Source organism: Gekko japonicus, unplaced genomic scaffold, assembly GCF_001447785.1.
Source record: "Gekko japonicus isolate JY-2015 unplaced genomic scaffold, Gekko_japonicus_V1.1 scaffold35, whole genome shotgun sequence".
NCBI classification, from domain to species: domain Eukaryota; kingdom Metazoa; phylum Chordata; class Lepidosauria; order Squamata; family Gekkonidae; genus Gekko; species Gekko japonicus.
The window spans coordinates 1,337,653-1,349,955 of NW_015176453.1; the positions used below are offsets into that span (position 1 = coordinate 1,337,653).

Here is a 12,303-nt window from a genome sequence, read left to right on the forward strand (position 1 = left end):
CAGCGGCGGGGCCGGTCCTTCCCCGCCCTCCCCCTTCGACCAAAGAAGAGGAGGAGGCGGCGGCGGCGGCGAGGCCGGTCCTTCCCCTCCCTGCCTGCCTCCCTGCCGCCGCCGCCACGCAAGCCCGGTAGGTCGCAGAGCGTCTCCTGCGCACGCGCAGGAGACGCTCTTGCACTTTCGGGGGGATTTAAACATCCCCCCGAAATTTTTTTTAACTTTTTTTATTTTTGTGCACATGTGGGCACTGCCCCACATGTGCACAAACCTCCCCCTGCCCCCCAAGTGCCCCCAAAGTGCAGATATAGCGATCCGCACGGAGGGGGCAACTTGGCTATTAGATATAGTGATAAGCAAAAACAGCTCCAGCAATTTGTTGTCCCTCAACAAAGAATATGAAAGTGCATAAAAGTGATTTCGGAAGCAAACCTAAACAGATCTATGCAGAAGTAAGTCCCATTTCATTCAGTTGGGCTTACTCCCAGGCAAGCATCTTTAGGATTACGACCTTAAAATAATAAACATCACCAACATCCAAGTGTTAAAGATTTCATGTTTAGTCTGACAACTATACACATTAATAACTAGGCTTTAAATGATAAAGTAACACATTTCCCATTTCTCCCCCCCCCCTTTTTCTTGTAGTAATGTATTCATAGGCATCTTCTGGTCATTATACCTGCAGCCAAACAGCTACATAACCAAATCAATGTGCTCAGTAAGGTTTTCAATTTTACCCTACCTCCCACCTCCATCCCAGCACATGAAAAGCCACATCTGAAACCTAGGGGAGCCTTGAACCTTCAAGAAAAATGTCAGATAGAGATATTTTAAATAAACGATACAGTAAATAAACATTCATAAGCAGGTTATGATGGGGGGACTTGTGTATGGGGGGGGGAACCCTTGAAGTCATACTGCGCAAAAGCAAGCCCCTGAGCATGCGTAAAGGAGCTTTACTGGCACTGTTTTGGATCCACCTGTTTTGATACTATTCATTATCTAGGGTTGCTTTACCTCATTCAAGTCTTACAATACTGATGCAACTCATGTGTGTACATAGCATTTGGCAAAGTGCTTCAAATATTCTTGTAAATGTTTTTCTGAAGAGAAACTGGAGTCCCATCAATCATTACTTCATAATGTTCATTATTGAGCTAGTCAGTGCATTTGCTACTTAGCCAGGATGATTCTCACTTGTAAATCACTGAAAAATAATCTCCAAGTCCAATTATGTCATTTTATCAGTTTAATTATTTTATGAAAAACCATGGAAAAACAATGTATGGAGTTGTCAAAGCCCAATACCAACCAAATGATAACTAGTTGCCACAGAACAATCTTTCGCTAAAATAGCTTAAGACCATAAGAGATGCCCTGTTAGATCAGACCAGTGGTCCCTCTAGTCCAGCATCCTGTTTGACAGAGTGGCCAACCAATTGCCTTAGAGGGTCAAAAAACAGGACAACCCAACTTACATCATGAGTTCTGCTGTCCAATCCTTGTCTTGGTCATCAGCATGATGCAGTGCAGACACAATTCGAGACAGGCCTGGAATCAGAAAATTCTGGAACCCGGGTTTTAAAAATGGCCTTATAATCCTCCAGTAAATAACTGAAGCATTATATATCAAAAAATAGTACCTGCAAAAAGAGTACACATTAAGATATTACCATCTTCTACAACAGAAATAGGAAGGGAATGGCCTCTGGACTTTAATATCTAGTCTCTCCCCCTGAACTACACAGCAGAGTCCTTCAACCTGATGCATGGGTACCACAAGTTGCACACGGAAGGTGTGTGACAGACTGCACTCTTAAAAGCTTAGATGTGCTGTACAAACAGCTGAAGGACTGTGAAGGGTTAATTCTTCACAGAGTCACACAGCCTTGAACAGGCTGCTCCAAGCAATCTGATTGGTTAGCATCAGCTGAACAGAGATAGACTTGAGAGCTGCATGCTGAGGAGAGATTCAGTCAGATTTCTGGCTTGACTGAGTTGAGTATTTATTTATTTATTTATTTTCATACTTATACCCCGCCCTCCCCAGTGGGCTCAGGGCGGTTCACAGAGGCAAGACAGTCTGATTTCAGCCTTAGCTGAGATCAGTTTAACGCAGACAGAAGAACTGGGAGAAAGTTGGCAAGAAAGGTTGGCAAGTAAACAAAGACTCCCATTCAGGCCAAAGAAAGGGGATAAATCTTCTAGTGAGAGAAGAAAATTCCCTACCCAGTCAAACAGGGAGTTAGCTCTGAAGAGTGCAAAGATCCCTAATCTGGTGTGGATAGAAACTGCCTGTAGAAATCTTAAGAGTAGGTTAAAAACTCAAGATGAGTACTGATGTTTCAGGAGAAGGGGTATGGGTACTGGAAAGAGTATACCAGCCTTCTGGAAACTAAACGAGTCAGTGAATACTCAAAGAAAGGGTACTGGAGTGTTTGGGAAACACTGGAGAAAAAGCCTCTCAACATGAAGATTTAAGTAAATGTGAATAGCTTAAGAAACTCTCATTAGCCTGAAACATTAGAACTAAAGTGTGTGCATGTACTTGTTTTACCTCAGAGTTATCTATATCATACTATGACAGGGTGGAACACACAGAGCTCTTCAGCAAAGAAGAAAACACATTACTAGGGCAGTTCAGTCAGTAAAGGGAAAGAAAAATGGAGGAAAAATCTCTGGGGGAGGGAAGTGGACAGGGCCATCAAACCTACCTAGAAAGGAAGAATTTGGCTATGGCAAAAGGTCAGGCCTGCTCTCCAGCCAGCACTTCCTACATTGCACCATTGCTTTCCCTCAACAGAAAAGAAGCAAAACCACGCCAAGGGACAGGACTGCATGTACATTAGAAAGGCATTCTCTCATACTCAGGACTCAACTTGCCAAAATGGCTGGCCATCAGTGGTCTACTAACAGTGCCATCCTAAGCAGAGTTTCAGCGTTCTAAGCCCAACTGAGGCTGCTGCCACACACGCTAAGTAATCCACTTTCAATCCACTTTCAGTGCACTTTCAAAGTGGAGTTTTACTGTGTGAACTGGCAAAATCCACTTTGAAAGTGCACTGAAAGTGGATTGAAAGTGGATTACTTAGCGTGTGTGGCAGCAGCCTGACATTAACAGAAAGGTGGAACTCTACTTAGGATCAATGTTCCCTCTAAGCTGTGGAGTCTTGTGAGCAAAAATTCTACTTTGTGAGCAACTGGCATTAAAGTTGTGAGTCAGCGATTTGGCTACTGCATAAATTAGTTTGCTCTGGAGCCATCCTTCCTGCGCTAAATCAAAAATTTGTGAGCTGGAGGCTAAAAAACTGAGCTAGCTCACACTAACTCAGCTTAGAGGGAACACTGCTTAGGATGGCACTGTTAGTTTCCCCATCTTGCAGAACTATACACAGCCTATCTTCAAACTTAAGAATGTGAAACATTTTCCCCCAATATTTTCACATTCCCCCATTCCAAACAAGGGAAACTACCATTTGCTGTTTGTTCGTATCCTTTAGACACGGGCAACTCTTCATAAATGAAAACACAAATATCCAAGTAGCACCTTAAAAACCAACAAATATATTGTAATTTGAATTTTGGAGGGTAGACCATACTTAGTCAAATAAGTACTTTTTGTTTGGCTGCAACAGAGTAACTCATCTGGTGGTGGTGAAAAGTACCATCAAATTGCAGCTGAGTCATGGAGAACCCAAGGCAAGAGGTAAACATTTCTCTGCATAGCATCCCTGGACTTCCTCACTGGTATCCCATCCAGGTAACTAGCCAGGGCCCATCCTGCTTAGCTTCAGAAATCAGGCTAGCCTGGGTCATCCAGGTCAGGGCATAACACATCTACTTAGTATAAAATAAAAAGTCATACTGACTTCAATTTTGGCTGCTTGCATGAAAATTCTGATAAAATAACCATGCATGTCCATAAGGTGATACATTTTTATTTGTCTAATCAAATCCAAGATAACCCCCCTCCCCGGAAACACTGTGGCATGGAGTCAGGCTGATGTTTTGTTCAAAAGAATGATCAAAATAGAAATCAGTTATCAAAGCCTCACCTTGAATCACCTAATGCAAAGTCTACTGCTTTCACCAGGCTCGTAACAAATTTTTCAAATTGTTCCTAAAACAGTATAAAAAACAATTCATCTGAGAGCAAGAAAAAGCTTTTATTACAACCACTCACCGGAGTCAATTAATTTATTACAAATGCTGGAGTTCCTACAAACTCATAGAGTAGCCTGCCATGAAAAGATTTACCATCCTTTTGAATGAAAGATGCAAATCTGTCTTCACAGGCTGTGGTCACACGCACTAAATAATCCACTTTCAATCTCTTTAAATGCACTTTCCAACTGGATTTTTACTGTGTGAACTGGCAAAATCCACTTTGAAAGTGCATTAAAAGTGGAATGAAGGTGGATTATGTAGTGTGTGTGACTGCAGCCACTGTCTTTTATGTGCACGAACTGTGGGTTTATAATGCATAGATCAATGTATGGATTGGATCACAAGTGTTTTACAGCTGAGAAGTTCCATCATTTAAACAAGAATTTCCCAAATTTGAAAAAAGACATCAAATGTTAACATTATTAAAATGGCCTAACTTTTTGGTGGAACTACTCAGTAAACATGTGCTTTCAAACATGAGCATACAAAGAAAAGTTATTGGGGTGGGGGCATGCTTTTGTAGAAGAAAATCATCTGACAAAAACTTATACTTTGCCCTGCATTCCCTTCACCTCTAGGTTCACCATTTTTTACTCAGCCAAGTTTTTTTTTCAGTCTCATAATACATCTGATGGGGGAGGGGACTCCAGGGAAGCAGTTGTTGAGGAGATTCACTAGGTACGAGGAAGGTTAAATAGCCCTCCTGCCAATTGCACTGCCCTAATATGCAAATTCCACTAGTAGAAAACACCATCAAAGATTGCCAAAACAATATATTAAACAATTATAAAGTTGGTGGTGTCACAACAACAACATTTATGCATACTGTAACTATAATAAGGCATAAGATACAATATTTTAAATAAGATACAATATATTAATTACAATATGTGCAGGAAATATTGTATCTTATGCCTTATAGTTACAGTATGCATAAATGTTGTTGTGACACTACCAACTTTATAATTGTTTAATATATTGTTTTGGCAATCTTTGATGGTGTTTTCTACTAGTGGAATTTGTATATTTGGGACTCCTGTGACACTAGTCTTTTCCCCTTGTTTGAATTAATTGCACTGCCGTGGCATTAGCACTTTGTAACAAACAAAGGTTTAGGAACCCTATGTTTACCATGTAACATATAGCGTCGCCTTTAAATGTATAGTTTATTCACAACTATTAAAAGAAACAATTGAAGTTAAAAATATCAAAACTTGCAGCATGTGCTCACCAAGTTATCAGTAGACACGGGAGTATATAATTGGCTCTGACACAAGTATGCTCTACCCAAAAACTGGTTATCTGGAGGTCTTCCTTTAAAATACATTTGTAGACAATCACTGCTCATTTCCAGAAACCCCATCTAGATTTAAACATATTTCATTGTTTAATTCGGATGAACAAGAATCCAACAAGGAAAATGTTATTCACCAACCTAAGGAGCACACTGTTACCTGAAGTGCTTGTTCTGCACACAAAACATACAAGTCAGAGCAGAAACTTTCTGAGGAATCAAGGGCTGATTTTCCTTCACTAGCAGATTTTATCAGCTCATAAGTGCCTTGTAAAGCTTCTGTGTCTTAAAAAGAAGAACATTTAAATTAGGTGAAATAATATTTGGCTTCAGTCCATATGAGAACAGATTCATTTTGACTAATGACTATAATGTAAACAGAACAAAGTTTGAGTCCAGTGGTGCCTTTAAAAACAACAACATTTTATTCAAGGTATACGCTTTCGTGTGCATGCACACTTCTTCAGATATGGTGAATGTCATCGTGCAGCAAGAGAGATCACCCCTCCCATTTTGCTGACCTGCTTCCCCCCCCCAACCAGATGAGGGTTGGCAGGCATTAGCAACAGCTACCAGGAGTTTGCCCACCATTAGCAAGTACCTGGTAAGCCTAAAACTAGATGACTTACTACAAGGCATGTTGAAAAGGCAAGACTGATTAGGTGTGACTTTATGTATGGTATTTATTATTTTCTTGCCAGCAGTCTGCTTATTATTAAACTCCATACCAATCCATAACACTTGGTCCCACTAAAAAATAAGTGCAATTTTGGGTCCTCAGTGCCTCCTGAAGAACAGTCAGCACATTGTTATTTAGAAACCATTCTATGGAGTCAAAACTTGTCCACTGACCTTCACAAAAATATGTGAGATTTCCTGACCCAGTGTCAGCTGGTTCAGTATACTTAAAACCAGCTTCTTCAAGCATTTGGATACCCTGAAGAAATATGTGCCCTATTCAGAACAAAGCTATAGGGCTAAACAGTGAATCTAAAGTGAGTAGTGAGTCTAAAAAAGTAGCAGTGCCATCCAAAATGGACTTTTGTCCTTCTATGCATCTATGCATTGACTTCAGTGGACTCAGATGGGAGCACTCTGCTTAGAATGGCACTGTAAGACCTTTTGCTATGTGTGGGTATGTGTGTTTCTTATTTAAGCAGAAAGAATCCTAAAACACGATATTTTCTTTCACATGTAAGTTGTTATGGAAAAGTATCTAACCCATTTGAATTTACAGAGTAAATATATCAGCTAGCATTATACATACAAACCAATAAATACCTAATAATAATTTGTAATTATCTACCTTGGTAATTCTCAGCATCAGACAGCTTCTGCCTAATCAGCAGCTCCATGTCTTCTTTGCTGAATAATTTTTGCTGAAATCTATTGACAAGGTTATCAATGCAATTCTCCTAAACAAAACTTTAAAAACAAAACAAAACCGAAACTGATTAAGAAACACTGGGCAAAACTTTGTTTTTTGGTTCCCTGTTTCACAATACTGTGGCATTCAGTCACAACTAGTTAAAACCTCTCCCCCCCATTTTTTAAAAATAATGGAATAGGAAAATACAATACAGGTTACGATCTTGATGCATTTTATTTGAGAACACAGCCTACTGAATTCATAGCACCTGCTTCTGAGTAAATGGAACACTATAAACAGGGAACAGATCCATAGATCATATGAGTGTAATCAGAACAATTAACAAAACAGTGATGCTTTTGTCTGAGCAATGCTGCAGAAATCTCAGGCCAACCCTCTAACGACTTACACTATGCTTTGTTTCTTTTTAAAACAACAAAAATAAATGTGATTAGTACAGGGGAAGATGACGCACAAGGCTCCCAACACAAGGCTCAAACATGTATAGCAGTTGTCCTCAACATAGTGCCTATGTGTGACATGGCACCCACCAACATCTTTCCTGGCCCCACCAAGTGGTTTTAGAAAGTAGGCAGGGCCACATGAGGCTTTAGCTCAATAAGGCTTCTGATTGGCCACTGAAGAATTGATTGGCTGTTCTGATTTTTTTTAAAAAAAGTTGCTTTGGTAGCAGCTGTTATCTCTGCACAAGGATTTTCATTGTGTGACTGAAGGTAAACTGCAGCAGCCATTTTATGGCTGGCTCCACCTCCAGCAGCCATTTGTCACTGTGCCCACCATGCTGTGTCAGAATTCCAAAAATGCCTGCAGGCTCAAAAAGTTTGGGGACCCTGATGTATGCTACTTCTAGAAGAATTGAAATGAACAAACCTATCTATTTTCCCTTGATGAAAATATGACTGAATTATACCCTGGCAAATCAATCTCCCTGAACTTGTATTTATAGGAAAAGTCCCTTTAACTTTTGTACTAAATGCTCAACTGACTACAAACCCCACCCTTAGAAATGGTAAGTTCGTCCAACACCCCTCCAAAAAAAAAACCCACCCCAAATTCAACTTGGCCACATCATTTATTTTATACATTTTATACTCCCCCCTGAAACGTTCCCATAAAAATATTTTAAATCACTTACTATATATACTATATATACACCTTGATTATTAAAAAATCCACAGATTACACTACCCAACCCCCAAACCCCACTCTATACAAAGTAATTCATAGTCTATCCATAAAAGCCACATTATGACCAAACCCCATTCTTCTTGGCTGCCAAAGACCATGCAAAAATACATGAGTCTGATCAAAGACCCACAGATTCTTTTCTGAATGGTCATACAGGTAACAATAATTGCACACACTGTGTGGTTCCTATCTGCTCCACGCCTTTTTAGCAACAGGTCTGAAAACCGAGCAAAGGATGACTTGAAGCAGAAAAACCAGGCACACTCGACGTTTGTTCCACTCCATGTAACAGTTTTAACATCTCACTCCTATTTACTCCTGCCCTACGTCTCCCGCTGTACTTGGCAGCCTTTCCCGCCCCATTGATTGCCTAGGTTGATCTCGGTGCCAAAGGCAAGCGGCGCCCCTTCTCACCCCATTCCAGTATCCCCGAAACATCTACCGCGCTTCCGCGTCTCTCGGTCTCCTAGCAACGAAGCATCAGCAGTGCACCTACAGGCGTTGCTCTCTCCGCCCCCCTATAGTATGGGGCCCCGCTCAGGACACAATTCCTAAGTAAAGGCTTTCTCTCCACTGGCTGTAGTGTTGGCGGCTGCAGGGATCAGTACGTGTTCCGCTTCAAGCTTCTCATGCAAATCATACAGCTTGTCGCCTTCCGTCCTCCTCTTCATGCTTCACTAAAGAATCATTTATTTAGAAATCACACATGGGAAAGTTGCTATTCATTGCCTAATTTGCCCGCTTATGATTAATGTGCATGTTCTGCTGCTGCCCAGATGGATGATGGCATTAAAATACTGGGACGTTTACTAAATAAAGACAGCTCCCAAACATCTATGCCCTAGCCCATGTTTACCCTTTCAAATCATAATGAGGCAAATGTGGGATCTGCTGTCACCCGTGTTACCTTAAGAGTCTTCTGCTCCATATGCTAGCAAAATTCTGCACTGCGGGAAGGAGTCAGTGTTTTTAGGAATGACAAAACTAAGGTTGCCAAACCGCATGTTTTACCAATCTGTGCAGTAGTTTTGCCTCAGGTTTTGTATGTGGTATTTTGTTGACTAAATAATCTGTGCCAGAAAGTTTTAAATGTCTGTTTCATTCAGTGTTCTGACTATTATCTCCTGGTAGGCTTCATTCACTCACCCCCTAGCCAGTGTTCCCTCTAAGCTGAGTTAGTGTGAGCTAGCTCACAGTTGTTTAGCCTCCGCCTCACACATTTTTGCCTTCGCTCAGGAAGGAGGGCTCCAGAGCAAACTAATTGATGCAGTAGCCAAATTGTTTGCGCACAACTTTAATGCCGGTAGCTCACAAAGTAGAATTTTTTGCTCACAAGACTCCACAGCTTAGAGGGAACATTGCCCCTAGCCCATCTAAACCTGTCAGACTGCATCCCAAACTTCCTGAAAACTGCCATACTCTCTCTCTCCCCCCCCCCCCCCCCCCGTGATCAAAACCGGGCTCTGTTAGTGTGCACACTACATGAGGACAAGGCATTTTCATGTCAGTTACTACAACATCCAAATCAGACACAAATAATATCAATTAGGCTTACTTTCAACTCTGTGTAGAATCTCAGCCGCAGGCTGTTAGTAGTATTATATGTGCTGTTAAAGACAAATGTCTAGCCATGGAGTTGCTTGCTACTAGATAATCAGACTTTCTGACATCCAAATGGAATGATCAACAGATAATGGTTGTCAACTCTGGGTTGGGAAATTCCTGGAGATTTGGAGGAGTGGATCCTGGGGAGTGACCTCAGTGGGATAGAATGCCATGGAGAGCCAGTTTGGTGTAGTGGTTAAGTGTGCGGACTCTAATCTGGGAGAACCGGGTTTGATTCCCCACTCCTCCACTTGCCCCTGCTGATGTGACCTTGGGTCAGTCACAAGCTCTGGCACAGCTGTCCTTGAAAAAGAGCAGTTTGTGTCAGAGTTCTCTCAGCCCCACCCACCTCCCAGGGTGTCTGTTGTGGGGAGGGGAAGGGAAAGGAGTTTGTAAGCCGCTCTGAGACTCCAAGTGAAGGGCGGGGTATAAATCCAATCTCTTCTCTTCTCCAAAGCAAAATGTAATTGCTCATCTGGAGAACCTGACACCTTAGATCACATCTTATTACACTGTCCCCCTCCACTCACATCTTTGATTACTTTGGATTAAGCCCATACTGTCTAGGATTAACTCTGAAAACGTAATTAGGTACCTTTTAGCAGATAAGTCACCTGAAGTTACTGCACAGATTGCTGAATTCTTAGCTAAGATCTTGGCAGTAAGGAGTTTTGTTTTTTTTTTAAATATTGATGTGTTTTAAGAAGACAGGTGTAATACTACCTGATGAAGTAACTTATTTATTGTTTTATATGCCAATAAAGGTGTTGTATTGTTTGTACCTTTTCTCCAGGGGAACAGATCCCTGCAGTCTAGAGATCCATTATAATTCCAGGAGACCTCCAGGCCCCACATAGAGGTTGGCAAACCTAAATTTCAAGTTCCTTCTCATCAGAAAAAGAGAGTGTCCTTTGGAATGTTCAAAACCCAACATATTTCAGGATTATATCTCCAACAGTTTGGTGGCTAGATCAAATGTTGTCAAAATGGAGACATCTTTTTTTTTGCAGAAGAAAGGAATATGTATGAGTTGGGAAGGGAGTAGGGCTGCCAAATTCCTGGAGATTGGGGGGTAGAGCCTGGGAGGGCGGGGTTTGGGGAGGGGAGGGACCTCAGCAGGGTCCAGTGCCATAGAGTCCACCCTCCAGAGCAGCCGTTTTCTCCAGGGGAATCGATCTCTGTTGTGTGGAGATCAGCTGTAATTCTAGGAGATCTCCAGGCCCCACCTGGAGGCTGGCAAGCCTAGTAGGGAGCCTGTTTTTAAGAATGCTGCTCTATGTGAATACCTCCATGGTTGTAGCCTTTTTTTTGTAAAAAAAAAAAATTGCATTATTCTTTGCAATGTAATGTGTAATGCCTAAAAAATAAAAGATAAGTGTGATGGAAGCAGATCCTCTTTTAACATGAGCTAACAACGTAAGAATTACTCCCCTTCTTAAAGAGAAGAATAGTGACAACTGATGGGAACCTTGAGCTATTAACTCATTATAACAGCTGAGTTCCAGACTGCAGATAATCCCCTTGGAGAAACCTTCTTGGTAGTGATAGATTCTGTTCTTTAAAATTCCCTGTTTAATCCAAGTAATTCAACCACTGCCCAAAGCAGTACAGTGTTGTGCTGTAGTGTGCAACCTTCTTAACTTCCATAAAATAGGTCTCAGTGAAACATATTCCACAAATAATGACATGTTACATACACAATCATCACTTTCAATAAGCAATTTATTAACAAAAGCAGGGATCAATAGTTTATATAAATAAAAGAGCACCAGCAGGTATTATTTGGCCCTTTTATGAAGAAAAAAAAGATTTGACATGAAAGCAACACCACCAGTAACTATCACTTTGGGCTGAGATCATTTACAATCACAAAGGGCATCTGGATCATATTTACCAACAGCCACTGGGCCTGAATGATCATCTTTTGAAACATAAAGCTTTGTTGTACCTCGACTCTTTTCACAGTACATCAACCAAGCATGTTTCAGAGGCACAGAATATTTCACGGAAGCCTGGTACTGAACAAAAGTACCATTAGAGATGGATCGGATAATGTAGAATTCCTCTGATCCTAATAACATCCATTCAGAAGGAAATTTGGGCCCTACTAAAACCATAGCTTCTTGGAGTATATAGTGATTAGCCATGCAAACAAGCACAAGCATAAATATCTAAATGAGGGTGGAGGTGAACATATTCATTTTCTAAACATACGTTCAGAGATTATGGGAATTCTGCAAAGGAACTACAATAAAACAGCATGCATAGTTGTGATGGCTGTATTTTATAGAAATCAATGAACACTGCTTTACAGAATTTTAAAAGCAAAACAAAACAGAAATGAAAAAGCCCCCCACCCCACCCCCGGGCGCTTCAGTCTAACGTTTGACAGTGGGGGATGATGACTGAAGAAACAGAGGAGAAAAGGGTAGGCAAGATGGATGTGAGTAAATGCAATTAGGTTTAGTCACAGTTGGTGTTAAAGTTGAAGAGTTAAGACAAAAGCTTCAGAGTAAAGATTAGTGTTGAAGAGAGAAGGAAAGAGGAGAGACACTACTAAAGGAGAAGAGTTTCAGGCACAAGAGGAAACAATAGACTGTGGGACCAGAAGACCTTTGGGCGCTTGAGGAAGATGCAGCTGCACAAGGGAAGGTTGCAATGT

General features: G+C 41.2%; 1 protein-coding gene across 1 annotated transcript in view; it reads right to left on the reverse strand.

The window, feature by feature from the left end:
- Window positions 1–6,813, reverse strand: part of CFAP46 (cilia and flagella associated protein 46) — a 139,040-nt gene extending 132,227 nt beyond the window's left edge. The window contains 5 exon segments of the mRNA XM_015426887.1: window positions 1,476–1,640; window positions 4,053–4,117; window positions 5,396–5,527; window positions 5,619–5,743; window positions 6,765–6,813. Of these exon segments, the coding sequence (XP_015282373.1) occupies window positions 1,476–1,640; window positions 4,053–4,117; window positions 5,396–5,527; window positions 5,619–5,743; window positions 6,765–6,813 (536 nt within the window).
- Window positions 6,814–12,303: the final 5,490 nt, after the last annotated feature.